General features: G+C 41.4%; 1 protein-coding gene across 1 annotated transcript in view; it reads left to right on the top strand.

Annotated features, from left to right (window-relative positions):
- CPNE4 (copine 4) overlaps nucleotides 1-22,904 on the top strand; it is a 202,272-nt gene that overhangs the window by 72,119 nt on the left and 107,249 nt on the right. The window contains exon 2 of the mRNA XM_065627509.1: nucleotides 6,062-6,241. Within this exon, the coding sequence (XP_065483581.1) occupies nucleotides 6,062-6,241 (180 nt within the window). The remainder of the gene's footprint in view (nucleotides 1-6,061; nucleotides 6,242-22,904) is intronic.

Here is a 22,904-nt window from a genome sequence, read left to right as displayed (position 1 = left end):
TTTAAAAGCTATGAGTATATAAGGCAAAGTCAATCCAGGAACTTCTCAAAGAATTTATATTTTATAAATTGTCTATTTCCTGCTTCAGAGCAATGAAAAGCAACAGAGAAAGTAAAAGTAATTAAGCAGAGTGCAGTCAGTGGCCCTGAACAAAGAAACAGGCTTTCTTAATGAAGAACTTTTCAACTAAGAAATAATAATACGTGTTTTACTGCAATTCCAGTTGTTTAGACTGGAGCCCATTGAAGCCTCAGCTGTTTCTATGTATCAGTTTTTCCAGTGCTTGAAATCGGGTCTTCATAGTTGTGACTTGGAGGTTTACAAGCTATCTAATATTTATATCACATAAATAAAAGAAGCTACTTGTGGATAATTTCCAGACTGTTCACGTTAAATGCTTCTCTTCCAGCCAACCTGCTGCCAAAAGGCTTTTGCCAACATTGACAAGATTGTGCTTAACTTTGAGTTCTACAGCCTAAAAAGAGTTAAATACCTATTGGTTTCTTTTCACTGTTTTCAAACATCAATTAAACTGAAAACAAGGGCTATAAATTATGGTGACCTTTGCAATGACTTTTCATTTGTTGGATAGAAATGTGATGGTATGAAAGCACTGTTAATAATAAAAAAAAAAAATTAATAACTTCCTCAGGAGCTGCCAAGCAAAGTGTAAATTGCTTTCTGCTTGGCATCAAATTTTTATATAAGGTACTGTATCATGGAAATTTTTAGTCTTGTTAAAATTCAGATGACCTAAAAATAATGCTACCCCTTCACCTCTGTACATTTTGTCATCTTAGCTGAAAAATGTGATTTTTCTAGATTTAATCAGAATTTTATGATTACTTCTACTGAAAATACAGCCTGGTGGTTTTCCCCTGTTGGCCTGTAAAATATATAGGGAACAGTGGGTTTATTTGTTGGTCTGAGAACTTGCTAAAAATGTAACAGCCACAAAAAGCGTGCTTTGGGCCGAATTGCAGCACCTGCTTTCTATTTAATGGAATTTGCATGTTTGTAGCTTTTCAACTAGTTTTTAAAAACACTTAAGGAAATGCAGCACCAGTATAAATTTTCAGACAATAGTTCTGTAGACCAAAGATTTCCTTTAGTTCATGAGACAACTATATCATTATTGACTATAGCATTGCTAGGCTATTTCATAAGCCTGATTAAAAATTCTGCGAAAGAATTGTCCTTTTGGTGAGCAGATAGTGAACTCTCCATAGTCCTTTAACTCTTGGCTGGTCTTCACCTCAAAGATATCAAGTAACAACCAATGAATATGTGTTGCTTTTGTGCTAGTTACATGTTTGCTAGAAATAGTGCCAGTTATCTGTGTGGGACACTCAGTTCTCCACACAGCTGATCTGTGCAAAACACTAAAGCGTGGCCTTGACATGAAGAGCTTCAGGTCCTGTAGGTGATTCTCCGTTTCCCTGGTTTCCAAGGACATCCTGTGTTTATGATCACTTGAAAGTCTTAGATACCAGGTGACAGTGAGCTTCTACCTAATTCTTGTTCATCTTTGTATATGCAATAGCTTATATGTCCATCTAATTTTGATAGAAGAAGAAAAATTCTCCCTCGGGCTGGCTTTTTCCTCAACTTCACTTTTCAACTAATGGTGGAAGATGGAGAGGACATCCTCAGCCCATACTTTAACTGTTGAATTACTTCTTTGTTAGTGAAATTTTAGCTAGGATGAAGAATTGCTTCCTCACTGAAATTACCATGTGTTTATCACAGTTCTGCAAAGCTCACTGCTTTTCAGTAGCTCACAGACAAAAGATGCAAACAGCATAAGAAGCCTGAATTTTAGTATTTGTTCATCTGTCTTTTGAGCTTCCTTTCATTTGATGCTGCCTGACTGCAAAGACAGTTTTGCTGTTCTTCAGCAGTAATGGTGGGTCAACAGGAAAGCAGACAAAAATTTCTGCTAACTGTCCATTCATAGTGAGCAGTACAAAGAAAAAACAACTTTCAAACCCAGCTTCCAGCTCCCTCTGAGTTTGATGGGAGAATTCAGAAGGCCCAAAGCAAGAAGTCCTTTTCTATATTTTAATTCCTGCTGTTGAGATGGTGCTTTACACTGTGGAGGCCTACTTTGGTGTCTGTATGTCATTCGTAGTTTCCCAAGGGGAAGCTCACAGCGTGGCTGCATCCAGATGGGCCTGCCAAGTAATCCTGGCTGCTCAGTGGGGTGCCACCTTCTGTGGAGTGACAATGGCCTAAAGAGATGAAGAGGGAAAGCAGCGTGAGTCCATCCCAGGGGTTGAAGATGCAAGTCCTTTTCTCTGTATAAATTGTCCTTGAAGGGAAAGTGCAGGTAAAGCTGTACCATGAAGCAGATGTTCAGATCATGGTGTCAGTTGCAGCACTGCTCTTTTTGAGGTCAGTTTTAACTGTTGACACAGCCCAAAGGTGCGTGTAACTGTCAAGTGTTTCTTTTGAAAATTTGTTCTGCTTTAATAAATTGGAGAAATTCCTTGTTCTAGCAAAGTCCAGAAATAGCAGATGGCTCATATGTCAGGCATCAGCAAATCCCAAAGCTGTGGGCATGACCCCTGTCCATGTTCTGTTGAGAAATCTACCTGCCTTCAGGATTAGGTTGCCCAAGAGTTTCGTGTTTTCTGTAACAAGACCAAAGGTGTAAGTTCCATTTGCTTATAATATATTGTTGGGCTTAAAAGCTCTCTTCCGCAAAATTAATGGAGATTTATTGTGATTGCTAGTGTTCTGTGTTGTGCTTTGGAGAGCATTCAAGCTAAGAAGTTCTAACTTTCTGAATATTCAATTGATGGGACTGGGCAAAGCCAAACTGTGTTTTCTTTAAGCATTTGAGCCTTCATCATCTCTGCAAGTGGAAGTGCTGTTACAGATTTTGGGTGACAGCAGGATTAAGGACATACAGCATGAAGTCACCATCTTGGCAGACTGCTATGGACCTGTGTTTAGGGTTACCATGGCACAGGCCACCAGGTTTTGCTTGAAATGAAACAGATCCTGCAGGTAGTGGGATAAGTTGTGGTCAAAACCAAGTCAGCCTGTTGGTTTGGTTTTTTGAAGTGTCTGCAACACTGTGGATAATTACCTTCTTCATGATTATCAGCATGAAACTGCACCTAGCAATAATATTCTCACCATGTTTCATGCTTACCCAGCATTTCTAAAGAAACAGTTAAGGCTTTACAATTGCATATGAGATCAGGAATACTCAAGAAAGAACAGCCTCTGGTGAGTGGCAGAAATAGAGTTGATACCTTGTGTTTATACAGCATCTTTTAACCTAGAGCATTCTGTGAGGGTTAGTGAATTTATTCAGCTGTTCTGTTCACCACTGCTTTGTTGTCATGAGTCAGTTCAGCTGGTTACCAGTGCTTGGCCCTGCTGCATAGTAATCAAAGCAGGGAATGCAGCTGGGCTTCCCGTGCGGCGGACCCTGCCAGGCTTTCTAGCCAAAGAGTAGAGTAACTGTGAAATACCCTCACAAAGCAAACTGGAGACAAGGTAGACTAATTGGGCTAATGCTATTGCACGCTGCTGACTGCTGAGAGAGTTATGAAGAATTTTATATTACTTGTGTAGCTGTTGGCAATGCTTCTCTCAATATAGATTTTTCTCACGCAGTCCCATGCTCTGACATGCTGGCTTGATGTATCATCTCAATAATGTGGGAAGACTGGGGAAATTCAGCGAAATGGCTGTATTTCAGTACTGTGTCTGTCAAGGGAAGGATGTCAGTCAATCACAGGCTGGAAAAAGCAAACAATGTATTATCGCTATGTGAGACCAAAATTCTTAATGTCCCTGTGTGCAGACCTCTGCCTCCATTTTCAGGCACTTCACTTCTTTGAACAATTACATATTTAACCTGTGTTGAGCACAAGTGTACATCTTGCTGCATTTCACAGTGGGGAACCATTTCCCCACATTCCAGCAGCAAATGAGAAATTAGGAGAAACAATAACAGAAACTTCTGTTACTGCCTGAGGAGATCTGCCGTACCAATGAAGCAATTAAAAAGACACAATTAAATTAACAGAATTACACATTTACTAGGAATGAGTTTAGGAGATTGTTGTGTCTATGAAGAAAATTTGAAAACTGATCATTCAAATGTTTTCATTATTGGATCTTCTGATCCACTATTTCATGAGATGATAAATGGCTCAAATCACTTTCCACTTAGGAGACGTCTCAGGGACAACCCACTGAACTGACTGGTCATCTGACATAGAGAATATTTCATGTCATAGCAGTAATGGTGATTTCAAATCACATTGATTGTAAGTGAAGATCGAAAACTTTTTGAGATAGACTAAGCACCTGAGTGAAGGCAACTGGTATCCTTTTTCACTTATTGTATTCTTATTATACTTTGCATCACTGTTATCAGAACCAACTTCTCCAGCTAGTCTAAGCGAAGAGATTAAGAATTGATTTTGTAACTAATGCTGTTTTCCTTTTTGTGATGGTCTTGTCTTGGCATAGTCAGAGCACATTGACACAGCTGTGTGAGGAGACATACAGCAATGGTAGCACTGGTTTGCATCTGCTCGATGACTGGTAGCATCTGTTTGAAGATTAACTAAAGGATTTCAGCTGTCAGAGCTGTCAATCTAACACCTTTGATGAGCACTAAAATAAACTCATGCTACCAAGAATTGCTCGGGTTTTTTTCCCCTGCTTTTGATTTACTTGACTCTTTGTGCCCTTGCCGATAACTACTAGCAAGACTAATGCATTATAAACTCTAAAAAGTGAAGCAGGCGCCTGTCATTTTTTGCACAACAGATGTTCCTGGTCAGGAATCAGACAAAGGATCTCATCCCTCTTCCTCTGAGCAATTTCATTTTTCTGTTCCATGGCACTCCAGCCACCTCCTGTCTAGTGACTGACGTGCCCAAATCCTACTTCATTTTCTGATCAGCTCCTTTAATCTCAGAATTATTAGGGTTTTTTTCTGTATCAGAGCAAAGAGAGTGGAAAAAAGGAAATTGCTTTATTGTTTACAGTGTCACCAATAATGTATCATAATGAAAAGTAGCAAAGGCCTACTTCAAAAATAGGAAAACTAAGTACTACATTTTAGAGGAACTGGAAAGTTCTCTATGAGCACTTTTTTTGAAGAAATAGCAATTTAGATTTGATGGTGTTTCTTTAACAGTTGTAAGGCTTGGGTAGGGATAAGCAGTGTATAATCCATCAGATTCTTGCAATGAAACTTAGTGAGGTGGAAAAATTGATATATTTTTAAGAAAAGTTGTTTGCTATGGATCCAGTTCTCCACTCCTTAATCATGAAAGTTGTCCAAAATGAGTAATTACTGAGGTTTTTCCTTGCTTTTCAATTTAGTTTGACAAAACTGTATTGCTCTGCTGCTGTTCTGTAGTGATGGATGGGGACTGCTGGTGATCTCAATTCTATAGTTACTTGCCCAGTGATTACCACAGAAGACAGCTGTTTTGCCTATGCACAGCTCCTGACTCAGCCCCCTGACTGATCAAGTATACCCACCAGGGAGCAGTCATCGCTCACCCTACAAACAAACTGGAACACAGGAGGTTCCACTTAAATATGAGAAGAAACTTCTTCACAGTGAGGGTAACAGAACACTGGAACAGGCTGCCCAGGGAGGTTGTGTAGTCTCCTTCTCTGGAGACATTCAAAACCCACCTGGACGCCTTCCTGTGTAACCTCATCTGGGTGTTCCTGCTCTGGCAGGGGGATTGGACTAGATGATCTTTCGAGGTCCCTTCCAATCCCTAACATTCTGTGACTCTGTGAAAGAATGCTGCAGACCATGCCCTGTGGTGCTACCAATATCTTCCAGCGATTCGCTGGAAGGGAGAGGACAGGGGAGTTGGCCATATCGTATGCATGTGGCCAGCCCTGCAGAGAAATGGCAGCTGCCACTGCTCATACAAATAGTTGTGTCTTTGGCCACAGTCACAGCTGTCAGTCCTGATAAATGAGGAAACCGTATTTGAGGACCTCATTGCAGTCCATCACTGGGACCAAGAGAAACCACTCATATGACCTCTTTTCCATTTGGCAGGTTGACAGGACAGAAGTGATTCGAACCTGTATAAATCCCATCTTCTCCAAGCTGTTCACCGTGGACTTCTATTTTGAAGAGGTGCAGCGGTTGCGGTTTGAAGTCCATGACATTAGCAGCAATCACAATGGGCTGAAGGAAGCAGATTTCCTTGGTGGCATGGAGTGCACTCTGGGACAAGTAGGTATCGCTGCCATTTTCGCCCCTTGTCTCTCATCTTTTGTATGTACATGAAATATATTGCTTTGTTAAATGACTGATGGATGAGATTTGTCATTCATGACAAAGTCCTTAATCAGTGTTTTGAACAGGATAATTAAAAACTTCTGCGGGCTTGATTTACTGCTCTAGTATAGCTTTAAGTCAGCGAGTGCTATAGGAAACCGAGCGTCAGTGATTGGCCTTGTACGGTAAGAGCACAGGCTCATTACACTAGCGTTGAGAAATAAACTGATTGGGGAGAAAGTTACTGTTCCTAACATTATATGGGATTTCAAGCAAGTTCCAATTCCAAGGAATGCTGACAAATAAACTTTATACACATAGGGTAGTGCCCGGTGATGTGGCAAATAGAGAGATAGGGTCGGATTCATTCCCCTGACTCTTAGTCATCCAAAAATTAAGTGTCTAGCCTGCTACTCTTCTGATTTCCATCTTTAGTTCAGTGGAGAGAAACAGACAGTTCCAGCAGTTGATTCATTCCACCTGAGACACCCATCATAGATTAGGATAAATTGCCTTCAGGAGATAGCTGTCTTTCTCTATTAGTTATCAAGAGAGTCTAGACAGCTGGCTTAGAATAGATATCTAAATTTTTAGATGACTGAATTTAAGAGCGATGAGCCCTACCCCCAGGATCGATATCTAGAAGTCGTCAGAGCCAGGTCCACAGTGAATTCCTATACTGCTCACCGGTGGCACGCTGCAGTATCTCAGGTATCACAGTTTAGTTCTAACTAGCAGACTTTTTGTTATGTGGGGTCTCATAACACAGATCTCAGCTCTGTCCATAATGGCAACGGCAAGGATGGCCCCAGTCTCACTGAGCTGAGTGTAAATTGACTCCCAGCTCTGTGGTCTGGTCTCTGTGATGAGAGCAAGCAGTTCTTTCATTCAGATTATCCATTGCAATTCTTCCATGTAAGTTTGTAGCCTGAACATGGTGGCTTGGCATGGAAGATTCTGCAAAGCTTTTGTTTCCTCTTTTCTTACCTTTTGTTGTTGCTTCCTCAGCCCCACTGCACATTAATCCCTTTGTTTTTCTTCCTAAAGCCATTGGGCCAAACATGCTGAAAGAGGAAAAGTCTTCTCAGTGAGAGAATTAATATGAAATATATGTAATTAATAACTTGAAAGCTCAACATGAAGGTATTGGTATTTAGGGTATTTACAGTGCACAATAAAGTCTGTTCTTTGTGACAGAATTCTTGTGGCCTTAATAAAAATAAGCTATCCTATAACACCAAGGAGAGTGAGAAACAAAGAAAAAAGTTATTACAATGTTCTTCTTGCTTAATTGGCTTGAAAATGAAGGGAAAAAATGTCATTGCTGCTGCCTGTAGCATAAACGTCTTTATAATGATTTGATCTCTATAAATAGCACACAGCTGGGTTCGTTGCAGTGTAATTTTAATGGTAACCAAGAAAAAATAATAACAGTGTGAAATCTGTTCACAGTAACGTAGTTTTGAGCTCTCTGATCTCATATTTAGACCTTTTTGGTGAGTTACTCCCTCCTCCCCCCTTTCGTTTCTTTTATTTATTTATTTTTTTAATTTTACATAATTCCTCAACCGATTTAAAATCCCAAAATGTAAGTGCTGGAATTACCATCCAAGCAAAGCCATGATTAGGAGTCCAGTGTTGAAAATCCTGCAGCACAGGCTGTACATACGGAGCATACACTCATGCTCAAATGTTTGGTGTAATTACTGCATTTTTTTAATGATTATAATAGAGCCATGGCTTTTCTTGAGATAATTTTGACATGAATTGTTGCTCTACATCATTTTAATGCTTGAGTGAAACATGATTCTGTGTGAGAGTGTGTACCTGCCTATCAGTTCACTTTCCCATGGCAAGCAGGTTTCATCTGAGACATCCAGGCAAGCTCCAGATTTTTAGTTATAGTCTGAAAGACTGATTCCCTCCCTGCCCACATAAATGTGTCAACTTCTATTGTGCTCTTTTAGGTAACAGTTGATCTATAAGAGATTCACCACTACCTGTACCTGTTTTTAGATCATCATTTAGATGTGTAGTAAACTTGCATTTTTGCCCAAATCATGTAACACTCCTACCTAAAACAAAATTGGTACGAATAATAAATACTGGGAAAGGCAATTGCATGATTAAGCTGACAGAGAGAAGTAAGTTTCTCTTTCTTCTGATCTATCGAAATCTTAACATGCAGCCTACCCAACAGATACAAGCTTTTTGGAAATTTGGGGTCTTGGATGCGAATGATCACAGAATCACAGAATGTTAGGGATTGGAAGGGACCTCGAAAGATCACCTAGTCCAATACCCCTGCCGGAGCAGGAACACTCAGATGAGGTTACGCAGGTGGGTTTTGAATGTCTCCAAAGAAGGAGACTACACAACCTCCCTGGGCAGCCTGTTCCAGTGTTCTGTTACCCTCACTGTGAAGAAGTTTCTTCTCATATTTAAGTGGAACCTCCTGTGTTCCAGTTTGTACCCACTGGCCCTTGTCCTATCATTGTTTGTCACCGAGAAGAGCCTGTCTCCATCCTCGTGACACCCACCCTTTATATATTTATAAACATGAAGGAGGTCACCCCTCCGTCTCCTCTTCTCCAAGCTAAAGAGACCCAGCTCCCTCAGCCTTTCCTCATAAGGGAGATGCTCCACTCCCTTCATCATCTTCGTGGCTCTGCACTGGACTCTCTCCAGCAGTTCCCTGTCCTTCTTGAACTGAGGGGCCCAGAACTGGACACAATATTCCAGATGCCGTCTCACCAGGGCAGAGTAGAGGGGGAGGAGAACCTCTCTCGACCTACTAACCACCCCCCTTCTAATACACCCCAGGATGCCATTGGCCTTCCTGGCCGCAAGGGCACAGTGCTGGCTCATGGTCATCATGCTGTCCACCAGGACCTCCAGGGCCCTTTCCCCTACACTGCTCTCTAACAGGTCCTTCCCCAACTTATGCTGGACCCTGGGGTTGTTCCTGCCCAGATGCAAGACTCTACACTTGCACTTGTTATATTTCATTAAATTTTTCCCTGCTCAACTCTCCAGCCTGTCCAGGTCTCACTGGATGGCAGCACAGCTTTCTGGCATGTCAGCCACTCCTCCCAGCTTGGTGTCATCAGCAAACTTGCTGATAGTACACTCTATTCCCTCATCGAAGTCACTGATGAATATATTGAATAATACTGGTCCCAGTACTGACCCTTGAGGCACTCTACTAGATACAGGCTTCCAACTAGACTCTGCCCCATTGACCACGACTCTCTGGCTTCTTTCTCTCAGCCATTTCACAGTCCACCTCACTACCCAGTCGTCCAGACCACACTTCCTCAGTTTAGCTGCAAGGATACTGTGGGAGACTCTGTCAAATGCTTTACTAAAATCAAGACAGACCACATCCGCGGCTCTGCCATCATCTATCCACCTCGTTATATCCTCATAAAAGGCTATGAGGTTGGTCAAGTACGACTTCCCCTTGGTGAAGCCATGTTGACTGCCCCTAATGACCCTCTTATCCTTGATATGCCTAGAGATGGCACCAAGGATAAGTTGTTCCATCACCTTTCCAGGGATGGAGGTGAGGCTGATCAGTCTATAGTTACGCGGGTCCTCCTTTCTTGCCCTTTTTGAAGACTGGAGTGACATTTGCTTTCCTCCAGTCCTCAGGCACCTCTCCCGTTTCCCAAGACTTAGCGAAGATGATGGAGAGTGGCCCAGCAATGACTTCAGCCAGCTCCCTCAGCACCCGCGGGTGCATCCCATCTGGACCCATGGATTTATGGATGTCCAGATTGCTTAATTGCTCCCTAACCCAGTCCTCATCAACCAAGGCAGACTCCTCCATTGTCCCGACTTCCTCTGGTGCCTCAGGGGTACGGGGCTTGTCAGGACAACCTCCAGCAGTGTAGACAGAGACAAAGAAGGCATTCAGTAACTCTGCCTTCTCTGTATCTTCTGTCACCAGGGCACCCACGTCATTCATCAGTGGGCCTCTAGTGTTAGTTTTATCTGCCATGTATTTGAAGAAGCTCTTTCTGTTGTCCTTGACCCCTCTTGCAAGGTTTAATTCTAAGGAAGCCTTAGTTTTCCTAGTTGCCTCTCTACGTCCTCTGACAACAGCCTTATATTCTTCCCAAGTGGCCAGCCCCTCCTTCCATGATCTGTAAACTCTCCTCTTCTCCTTGAGTTTGCCCAGCAGTTCCCCGTTTAACCACGCAGGTCTCCTGGCTCCCTTCCTTGACTTTCTATGTGTCAGGATGCTCTGATCTTGAGCTTGGTAGAAGGAGTCCCTGAATGCTAACCAACTATCTTGGGCCCCTTTACCTTCAAGTACCCTTGCCCATGGGATTTCCCCTAGCAATTGCTTGAAGAGGCCAAAGTTGGCTCTACTGAAGTCCAGGGTTGCGATTCTGCTAGGTGTTCTGTTCCTGCCACATGAGATCCTGAACTCCACCATCTCATGGTCGCTGCAACCAAGGCAGCCCTCAACCTTTACTGCTTCAACCAGACCCCGCTTTGCTAGCGAGGACGAGATCCAGCAGCGCACCTCTCCTAGTCGACTCCTCCACCATTTGCATCAGGAAGTTATGATCAATGCACTGAAGGAACCTCCTGGACTGTGGATGGCTGGCTGAGTAGTCCTTCCAGCAAACATCAGGGTAGTTAAAATCCCACATAACAACCAGAGCCTGTGACTGTGAGGCCGCTCTCAACTGCCCGTAGAAGGCCTCATCAACTTCCTCACCCTGATCTGGTGGCCTGTAATAGACACCCACAACAGTATCACCCTGTCACAGTCTATTCGATGATGAACTCGTGATGGTTCATTTACCTTGATCTCAAAGCGCAAAATTAAGGCAACCAAAATGCCAAGGGGTTATAATTCAATCAAACAGTGTTACTTTATTATTTTGCCTGTAAAGCAGCACGCGATAGAGAAAGTGGAGAAAAAGGAAAGAAAAAGAAAAGAGGGAAAAAGGATTGGCTACCACCAACAAGTCCCAAGGCGTCCCTATGGTCTCAGGTCCCGAACGGCGTCCTGCCGGTCCTCCGTTGTGATCCGTGATCCTTTGGTGGGGAGATCTCAACAATGTTCAGTCAGGAATCATCTTTCATGCTTCTTCACCTCCGCCTCATTCCCATGGATAGAGGCCAATCTCCGCCTTTGTTTCACAATCCGGGCTTAACTGCGCAGGCCCGAAGAGTCCCCACTTTGCTTGCCAGAACCCATCTGTGCCTGTGTCGCCTCGCATTCAGGGGTCTCTTACTGGTCCGCTGGGTGATCTCAAGACCCTTGGTGAGACTCTGCTCGTGCTCTTCTTTGTTGGCCTTAGTAACAGGGAGGCCAGGGCAAGTTTGGCTGAGGCAGCAGGTGAAACCTGTAGCCCCCAGGTTGGAGAGACCTGTACAACACAATTCTTTTCCTCAGGCCTCTCTCCAACTCATTATACAATTCTCTTTCTCAGGGCATCTGTTCTCCAAGTCCCTGGTGGTGATGTTCAGGCAAATACTGTTCTTCAAACTGACTCTTACACACCCCTGCCAGCCTGCCCGTTAATTCTCACCCACAGACTCTCGACTCGTTCCTCATCCGCCCCTGGACAGTACTCGATACATTGTAGTTGCTCTCTCACATAAAAAGCAACTCCACCACCTTGCCTTGCTGTCCTGTCTTTCCTGAGAAGGACATAGCCACCTATGACCACATTCCAGTCATGTGAGCTGTCCCACCGTGTCTCTCTAGTTGCCACCAGATCATAATCTCCTGACCGAACACAGGTCTCTAACTCCTGCTGCTTATTCCCCATGCTGCGCGCATTGGTGTACAGGCATTTCAGGGAGCGAGCTGAGCACACCGATTTCTCCCTAGGGGTATGGGGGGCCTCCCGTTCTTCATCAATTCTAGAGTGCTGCCCCACTAGTGCAAGCCCAGCTACAACCCCATCCCCCTTCAAATCTAGTTTAAAGCCCTCCAAATGAGCCCTGCTAATTCCTGTCCCAGCATCCGTTTGCCCCTGTGAGATAAACCTTTCCCATGTATTACTGTCTGGACTGATGTCTTATAAAATCAGCCATTATCAAAGAATCCAAAGCCCTGCCTGTAGCACCAGTCTTGTAGCCAATCATTTATGGACTGAATTTTTATATTCCATCCCACGTCATCACCTGAAAATGGAAGGAGGGAAGAGAAAATCACTTGCTCCCCAGAGTCTTTCACCAGCAGTCCCAAGGCCTTGAAATCTTTCTTCATTCCCCTCAGACTACGGGATGCAGCTTCCTCCCCACCTGTCTGGAAGATCAGTAGGGGGTAGTAGTCTGTTGGGTGCACCAGGTTGGGGAGTGCCCTGGTGATATCGCTGATCCGGGCTCCAGGTAGACTACATACCTCCCTATGATGAGGGTCAACTCTGCGTATTGGGCCCTCTGTCCCTCTCAGAAGGGAATTGCCTACTACAATTACCCTTCTTTCTTTTTTATCAGAGGCAATCTTGAGGTGTGGAGTCAATCGCCTCTTCCTATGTGACCTTGTAGGCAGGCTTTGCACCACATCCTCACCTACCTCTTCTTCAATATCCAGGGCCTCAAATCTATTACGGGGGGGGGCAATGTGTTCCTTTGGAAGCTGTTATTAATAGTCCCCTCCCAAATGCTTTGATAAATCTGTGTCTCAAAAAAGTGATAAGGGCAGGGACTTGTAGGCTGTTAGGTCTTGAACATACACTGTCTAGTAACATCCCACTGGATTTCAGCAAGACATATTTCTTGTGCTCTGTGGACAAGCCCATTCTGTGTCTCTACTGGTATTAATAAATACTGTGGGTAGCAGCATCCTGGCATGCAATCAGTTATACCTGGATGTGAACAGTAGATGCATCAACAGGCATTTCATGTGCCACAGTATTTAAATAGAGTAGAACAAATGGCTATGGACAGATACCTGCTGAGTGTAATTGTGAAAAGGTCCATGCGCTAAATAGAGACATTTCCTTACAGTGGTTTCTTTTGTCCATCGTGCTCAAGACTGGCTCTTTCAAATAAAACAGAGTATTTCTTGAAGTAAAGCAGAGTATTTCTTGAAGGGTTTGAGAGGGAGGACGTTTAGTGTAGGGTTGGGGGGGGATTTTTTGGTATGTTTTTAAGTACTAGAAGTCTCTTCCTTCCACTCAGAAAGGCTCTTTTTACATTCTAGTTTCCCAGCTTCTTCAGAGTGTCCTGGTAACATGCTGACTTGCAGAATGCTAAAAATCCGTTCTGTACAGTTGGAATGATAGATCAAGAAAGCCCTAAATTATTAGAGAATATACTAAAATTGGAAGTTCAAATAAATTCTCTTCAGTTAGTAGCATCATCTTAAAATATGGTTTGCAATTATATGTAGTTTATAAAGGGAACTTAAGGAACTTTACATCAAGAGAAGGTACCATACTCCAACCATTTAAGCTGTCTATGCAGTATTACTTAAATAAAGTGGTATTGTTAAATGGTAGGTTAAGATGCATAATTAAAAACTATGCATTTCAAAATGTTATTATTTTTCATTTTACAGTTCATTTCTAAGTAACTGCATAAAACTCATATCTAATAATAATGGTTTTTAACAGTTAAGTTGTACGATCATACCATAGCTACTTAGGCAAGGAAACTATACTGTGTTGTGCTTGTAACCTCACAAAGATTATTGTGAATCTGAAGCACATTTGTGAAATTATGGGACATTTCGGGGTGTTTTTTTAACACTCTTGTCCTCTAAAACACAACAGAGCACGAAACATCCTTTATCCAGACATGTTTGTGAAGTAAGTTATTTGGGTTTTACCTTTGGCTTTGACTTGTTTAGGAATATGGCTATAGAAAGAGCAGATGAATTCTAGCAAAGTTAACATTTCTAGTTTTTACCCTAATTTTAGAGATCTGTGCACGGAATTCCTACCTGGGAGATATTTCTTATCAGAATTTGAGCATGCAACCAGCTTATTCTGACAAAGTCTGTTAATTTTTGAGTTCAAGGCTGAATCTGGGTAATTTCATCCCACATGAAAGAACTTGGAGGAAGATAGGACTGGGAGACCTGTGTGAGGCTGGAAGTGGAGAATAAACTGTGACGGAGTAGTGGGGGTGTTTCCACTGCGACTCACGAAGAGCTGAAATTGGAAGTTGAGTGCAATTTACTTGGAATGCCACCCAAGGAGGTGTTGGGGCATGTGTGCTCTTCCTGTTCAAATCAGAAAGTAATCTAAGTCAGAAGGGACCTCTGGAGTCTCTAGTTCAATCTGCTGTTCGAAACAGGTTAGAGCAGGTTATTCAGGGGCTTGTCCAGTCCCATTTTGAATGTCTTCGAGGATGGAGATCTCACAGCCTCTCTGAGCTTTGCCCCAGTGCTTTGTCACCCTCACAACAGCGATGGTTTCCCATCCCTAGGGTTTGCCTACCTCTCTCAGGACCAGAGAAAAGCAGAGGCAGAATGAACCCTCCCTCCTGTGTCATGTGGAAACATTTACAAATACTTGTAGTAGCCTTCAAGTGGAAAATGAAGTCTCCATTGGCAAAACAAAAGTAAACAAAGCAGGGATGACTTAGCCATAGCTGGTCTTGCTTTGGGAGGAGGAGAATAATAGCAGCCTTCTTGAGCTGCTGCTGTAGATGACAGCTCTCATCCCTTGGAGCGGGGTGCTAGGGTAGAGCGCTGGTTTGCCACTGTGCTTTCCAGTACAACAGAAATGGCTTGGGATGCTCCGTCAGGCTCTTCATCTGCCCACTAGTCTTCTGGCTCTTTGGTTCACTCTAAATAGTTGCTGTTCTTTGCATAGGCACTGGCAAGCAGAGGCACCCATATAGCTTTGTAGTGGTGAGCAGTGAAAACACAAGGAGTAATATTTTAACTGCTATTTTGAGGCACTGCTATGTAAAAGTGACTTCTTGCTTTCATATGGGTGCTTTCGGTTCTATCAATCACTTCATGCTTGGCTGTGGTTTTACAGGCGGTGTCTGTAATTTGGGAGAGTAAATTCTTTCCCTTCTCTTTCCCCTTTGATTCTGCCTTTCCCTTCCTCATCCCTAGGAAAAATGTTCAGGCACTGACCCAGACTAATCACTTCCAACTGAATCTCCATCCAATCACTGAAGGTTTTGTATTTCTGTTGCTTTTTGGTTTCTCACAAATACTGTGATTGTTTTGAGAGGCAGGAGATAGATTCATTATTTTTTTATTTAGTGGGTTTTAATTTTTTTTTTCCATTAAAAAATGAGGAAAAAAACCCCCCAAAACTTAGATGGACAAACACTGTCAGAAAGTTGATAGCTTAATTTTCATGTTATTCAGCTGGGATGACAAAACCCTAAAACCAGGTCCTTTTCTGTTTATGTGTTAGTGCCGTCATGTGTTCTGAACCTCTCTAAATCTCTCTTATTTGAGTTGTTCTGTTTTATATCCCATAAACTTTATAAAGCAATGAAATTGCATCATTTAGTCCAGTAAGGGCTCAAACTTTTTGACAGCCAAAGTTAACTTCTTAACCACACAGGAATTTAGAAGGTAGGTAGCTTAGGAACAATTTTTTCCTCTGAAGTTTCACCCAGAGGTCTCAGCCTGATCTTTACGAACTCACAAAAATTATTTCAATGAATAATCATTTTCTAGACAAGAACTAAACCAACTTACATTGCCAAGACATTCTTGGTTACTGCTCAGCTCTGCCTGTAACATCATTAAATTATAGGAACCAGTAAAGTTGTTATGTCTTAAATGTTGTGAACCATCCCAGCTCTGCAGTGTAGGAATAGCCTTTGTGGCTTTTCTTTCATTACTTACCACAGCCGGTCTTCGCCATTTTCAAATTTATTATTCCATTCCTTCTTTGATTTCTTTTAATTTATGGAATAAATTTAAAAAGTTTAAATGTTGTTACATTTCAGAACTCCCTTACTTGGTCAGCTAGTAGCACAAGTAAAAAGACTGCAGAGATGTACATATTTTCCTGCCAAGAACCTTTTCAAGTATTATTTAGAGATTTAATATTTTGCATACATGCATTTGTGCACAAATTATGTTGAAAATCTTCCTTCTCTGTAATGAGTATTATTGTTTCTTGTGTGCTTTTAATAATATATGTCATTAGCAGATTATGCACTTGAAAATGCTGACTGATTATTAGTTCAGTTTCAGCCATTGCAAATCTCTTTGCTCTTGAATTGGAGAAAGGCTAAAAGAGCCATGATTGCACCTGAATTAATTAAATTTAAATAGTCTGTGAAAGAATATTTCTTTAATAGACTGTTGACTGCTTCTCTGGTGAGAAAGACATAGGACCAGTTTTTTCAAGGTATTCGAATTCCTAAAACTCATTAGATGTCTGTATGGTATCTTAGATACCTTAGGTATCTAAATATCTTTAAATACTTGGCCTTTGATCTCCTCCAAATGAAGTTGCTCAATTCATTAGTGGGATGAATAATGTACTTTATTAGATATGAATGTCATTTTCTACCAGAGCTGACTCAGAGCACAAGCAAATCATCAGTGCAGCACTCTTCCCTAACTTTATCTAACCATTTAAACACCTCAGTTATCCCCAGAAAGCTCTTGGTTTGCCATTGCAGCATCATCTCTGAAACTCGAAGATTTTCGGTTCTAGATGAATCTCGCCAGTCAAAGTTAATGGACTTATTTGTACAGTTTGTACTGCTTTGTTTTTACATACTTGTATCTTTTTGTATTAATTCCTTTTGCAGTCTTTAGAAAAGTAATTTAAAATTCAGTTTTCTATTATAATGAGTTGTTATTATTGTGACTAATTATAAAAGGGCTGCTATCCTACATACTAATTAAATTCAAAGACCTTTTATGCTATTGATAAGCTATTTCCTGTAATAACTTTATTGCCTTTTGTGACAAGGATATCTTTTTTTCTCAGTGTTCTGTTTTGAGTGACTATTTTCAGGTACAGACACTTAACAAAGACAGGGAGGGGTGTAATTCAACTGTAAATAGACTGCAAGCTGATCAAGACTATAGGGAACAAAAGAAATCTTGAAGAGTGGTGAGTACGGTACAGAAAGTATCACATGCACAGAAAGGATGATTATAGCAGTAAAACTGGCTCTACCAAGAAACAAGAATTCTGTGAGCAGTTAGAAAAAATGAAGTGTCCTTCATTACAGACATACACATCTGAACTTGTTCTTTTGCAGAGATTTCTTAGTATCTGTAAAGGGGTGAACTCACCCCCAAAGGCTTTTCTTCATGAGAGTAGAATAATGGCACTGGTGTCTATCTGGTCTCTTTTCATGTTGAAATGCTTGATGCATTTTTGACTGTCTGCCACCATTCATGGAAATTATTTGGTGGATTTAGAAGTGGCTGGGGGATAGGTAGCAAGACAGACACAAGTGCATCACAGTTCTATAAACCTTGCTTTGTCATAAACCAGGCTAAAGATGAATGCGTGAAGGAGACAGTTTTTACACTGCGAGCCAGAGCTACCTCAATTCTTCTGCCCTTGCTTAAATCGGTTATTTACTCACACAGGTGAAATGTTAGTGAAGTCTCTCATTTTATTTGTGGGTATTTAGAAGCTTACAGTATTTTACTTAAATGGATTAGAGCAAGAGCACACTAATATTTTAATTGACAAGCTTCAAGATACATTTTACAAATGTCGAATCTCCATTTGTCCAGCCACTCTTGTTGTATCATTTTACTTAAAGCAATATCATGAAAGTATTACAGTCCTTCATTTGGGAGACTTTGTAGCTGTGAAGAAAGGTGCTTTAAGGGTTGTACGTATTTTTACGCAAGAAGAGGAGAGCTTAAGAGACTGTGTACCATAACTAGTAAATACTTTTTATATGGTTATGTCCTGAGTTTTACATATCACAGAATTGTTCTCTAGCTACACACCGAGGATGAAAATGATTTTGGAAACATTGTCAAGTAATTTTAATTGTATATGGTAAGATCTGTGCACCAACTTGGCAAGATAGCAAATGCTTGTCAAGAAAGGAACAGAATGTAGATAGAAGATACTTTAGGTTAGGCCAGCTGTGCAATTTAGCACTTTTTGTAGGAAACAATTCAAAAAGCTGTAACTTCAGGAGGCTCTGAAAAACTCATTCAAATCAACTGTTGGTTTAGAAAGGCAGGTTGCTGTACAGTGCTGAGCAGTCTGAACTTGGAGGTTGAAATTTCACAAGTAGTCATCTCACTTTTTGAAGCCAAGCAATGCTGAGCACAACACGGTACAAGCAAAAAAAATCCCATCTTATTCATTGAAAGACCCATCACAGTTGTTCCTCCCTAAAAATGTGGAGGACATCCCAAGAAGGCTTAAACAGCGTTCATCCTCTCTCTACAAGCAGTGAGGTGCAGGCAAAGAGGATGACAGTAAGATAGAGATAGATTTCTTATCGAGTGGGTTTGAAGCATTTGATATTTTAGTAGCTATTAGTTAATTTATCTGGAGGACAACTGACACTATATTACAGGAATTTGAAGAATACCCTTTGAAAAGGAATATTTTTGTTCACTTTTCTAAATTGAGAAAAAAAAATGAAAATATGGAGGGCTGATATAAGGTTGAAGACTCAGTCTTCTCAGTTTGGGGTATTAACTGTGGCCATCTTAAGACATTAAATCATAACCAATAACTGAGACACAATGCTTGGAAAAGACAACTGCAGGGCACAGAATTAGCCCTTACTGAAGTTTAAGGAGGTGGGAGGAAGCAGAGCTGTGGTATTGTGAAATGTAAACTATTATATCACAGAGAAATGGAGTTTGGGCAGAATCTGTTTCCTATCTGGCCCCACAAACTTCACCACAGGGAGATGTGCATGCTGTTGTAAATAAAGTAGAGCGATATTTGAAAAACTATGCTGGTAGCCGAGTGAAATATGCCACTGAAGCATAGACGATGTGAGAAAAGAGATGAGATTAGCTCAGAGAGGTTCAGTAGAGGATCAGTAGGTTGTCTCACATCTAAAGGTGCACGGGTTAGCAGTGCAAAAGCAGCTGGAATGCTCATGAGCCTTAAGCTGGACACTGGTGCATGAGCTAACGTGATGGCAAAACCATGGACAAGCCTGAGAGCCTACAGTGGTCATTCTGCAGCTGGAGAGTGCCCAGGGAAGGAAGAGAAAGTAATGCTTGTTGAATTAGAAGCCCTGTCGAGCCATGAGGCTGATCAGGGATGAACATCCACTGAAGGGCGGTTAGATGTCTAGAGAAGAATTTGCAGATTTTTGCAAGGGTTGGTGAGAGGTTCAAGAGAGACATTTTTTGAAATATTATAACAGCTGCTTTGCGTGATATATCAACACAATTCTAGTGAAAGCTATTAGAAAAACACTCTGTTTCTACATGTACCATTGCTGTTGGTGGGTGTCTCCAGACTCGAGGTTGTATTTTGTGTGGCACCAAGGGCTCTGTACTGGGCAAGTGAATGCATTTGATGGTGAAGATTCAGTCTGTGTAAAAGGCATTTGGATCCAGGGAAGAATGCTAGTAAAATGTGACTTGGTGACTGTTTGCATTCCTGAAAAGAGTTGGGTCTGCTGGAAGAAAGTTTAGCAACTGTGCAAGTCCATATAACAGGAATAACACATCTGAGAGAAGAATGAATTAAATTAAGAAATGATTGTTCAGCTAAAGCTAGTTGAATGTCCCAGCTGGCAAGGAAGAGATACAAAGACTTCTCAGAGTTGTGTACTGTGGAGGGAAATGTGTGCCTAACCTGGCTGTCTAAATAACTAAATGTGGGGTTTCTGTAAGAAAGTCCAATGGGCAGAAGAGGCCAGTCCGAATAAAGAATTAGAGACTTTGAAGGAGTTATTTAAAATGATCCTAATCTTCTAGTTTTGTAACCACAAAGCTAAATTACTTTGTGGTGTTACACTCTTACATGTCACTAGCAGATTATTTGCGCAGTCCTTGGCTCTGTCAAAATCACAGACCAGTGGTTCACATGACACGAGAGTTAACAAAAGCAAAGTGTCATAGCACATAAATATAAAAGGAGCTGTGGCCATTATCCATGGACATTTCAAGAAGTGTTTAACAGAAGAATGTTGGTGTCATGTCCAGAGCTAGGTATTATACAAGTAAATTTAATTGAAGCAAGTAAATAAACAAAAACCACACAGCTTTCTGATCCCAGAGGAAATGCGGAGTGTGACCATCAGGCCTCTGGTTCAGGGTGGCACCTTGTGAAACTGAGTTAATGCTGTTGAAAGAACTTCGACCAGTCCCAGCTGTCAATGGAAACAGGACTTCTCAGTACAATATATGGGATTTATCTGTTCCTGCCAACGCTAAATCGCTAGGTTAAAAAGCCATATTGAAATTTTCTCATTAGTTTGATTTATAAGGATTGGGAATGCTGTATGATATTATTGAAAGTTATTTCTATATTTGGTTAAGGAAGGACCACATAGAGACATATATTTTAAAAGGTTCTTGCACAACCATGGGTCATTAAATTTCACAGCTCACCTTACACAGTGATGATTAGTCACGACTTGGACATAGGAGACAGCAAACCTTCATCAGAATCCTTGTCTCTGAGTGACTGCTGAGCAATGCACTGTACACTGCTGGTGTCAGTGCCTCAGTGCTTTTATCCACCTGACAGTTGCATCTGTTCATACTTTTAAAATAAAAAAAAAGCAAAGCACAATTTCCATATTTTAAATTGGAAACAGGATCAAAGAGCAATATGTGAATCCAGATTTAATTACAGCAATATAGAGCATGTGTTCAGATCTGTCCTTAGCCTATTTGGGCTTGTATATAATAAGGCAAATTTATTAATAGATCGTGTTCAAGGGAATTTCCCACCCCCGTCTTACTATGGAGCTGATATCCCTTAGTACTATAGACCAGAAATCTAGTTGAGATGGTGTTCTGTTGAGATGATTGCATATTTGATAAATAGGAATCACTTCATGTGCATATCTTTCTCTGAAGACATTCAAAACCCGCCTGGACACATTCCTGTGCGATCTGTTCTGGGTGAACCTGCTTTAGCAGGTGGGTTGGACTAGATGATCTCCAGAGGTCCCTTCCAACCCCAACCATTCTGTGATTCTTTGATATCCTCCCTCTGAAACAGAGCAGCAGCTTTTACATTCTGTTCCTATTCCCACCTCTTGCAAACATATTCAGTATGATAAGGACTACTGGACACATGGCTATCTCAGACCAGAACTGGATAGTAGTTTATATGTGGGGGTAGCTGCAAATAAACTTCATTCCTAGGTCTCTCTTGGCCTCACCTCTTAAATCTCTGAGGTTTCTGCATCCATTTGTTCACCAGTAAGTCATGCTTCTAATAAAATGTTCATGAAAAAACCTGTTCTGGAAATGTAATGAGGCTTACTAGGCCAGAACTGGATGCTACTACCTGTGTTTTGGAAAGAAGAGAGACATTTACTTTCTGCACTTCTTCACATCAGTTTTGGACTTTTTTCTCTGAAGTTGAAGTTTTAAATTGCAAGTTTTGGAAGTAGGAGTCAAACCAAGGTTCCTGACATATGGAAGACCTGTAGTTAATTACCTTCTTGTTAGCCATTTTGCAGCTTCAGCCATCTCTCTGACTCTGAACTTAGAAAAGTGCTTTCTAGGCCTTCAAGTTATCATTGTTCAGGACTTGCTGTCTGGCAATCAGGTCAGCAAGTGCTTTTTGTGATAATGTTCAGAAGAAGATTTGCATGGATACATAACAATAAATATGATGGCAGCTTCTTTAGAACTGGTTCTTTTAACCAATGAGAGATGGTTTGTACAGCACATGAACAAAAAGGGCAATTTACTGCTGAGGAAAATAGATTCCTTGACAGTTATTGCAATGATAGTCTGCAGATCCTAAATCACTAATTACAGATTGAAGCAATGATGTTGGCACATTGTTGCCAGATGGAAGATTCATTTTACTGGCCACTTAATTAACAACTGGTAAACAGTTGCACCCAAATACACATATTTACATATGCTGAGTGCTTACTGTGTCACAATGATGCTGATGACTTGGAGAATGAGTCTTATTAGTGCCATCCATTAATGGGAATGTCAGAATAAATTATCTTCTCTGGAACTGCGAGCCCTCTATCTGCCACCTGCATGGGACCTCCTGAGCTTCAGATTTCTGTCTGCCTGATGCCTCTTGAAAGCTGGGATGCTTTCCAAAGCAGCAAAGGGAGCTGTAGGAATTTGGGTAGTTCAGGGGGAGAAGTCCTGTTGTTTTCTAAAGGAGAATAGCTGAAGGACAGGTTCCCAGCCAAATTTTATCTCATACCAGGTGTACACATGTAACATATCTGAAAAAGCTTCTGGTACACAATACTTCCAGCTTTCAGTGGAAGAGCTTAATGTATTTTACAAAGCTGTCTGTGTATCCTGGGGAAAGGGGAGAGGTCATAGAGGTAAATGTGCCCTGCTCCCCAGCTGCCATAATTAATTGTCAGGTTGGTACAGAACCCATACTTTAATGATAAATTAAGAATAATCTGTCATATTTCTGAATTACCTCTCATCTGAGAATCTCAAACAAGGTTTTATAAGTTGCACCTCACAGTTCACAGGAGCACAATGATTTTTATTTGAACCTGTTAAGGTGGCAAGAAAACAGAGGTATGGGTG

Source organism: Caloenas nicobarica, chromosome 2, assembly GCF_036013445.1.
Source record: "Caloenas nicobarica isolate bCalNic1 chromosome 2, bCalNic1.hap1, whole genome shotgun sequence".
Taxonomy (NCBI): Eukaryota; Metazoa; Chordata; class Aves; order Columbiformes; family Columbidae; genus Caloenas; species Caloenas nicobarica.
Note: the sequence above shows the minus strand (reverse complement) of the source record. Positions and strands in the feature narration are given on the sequence as shown.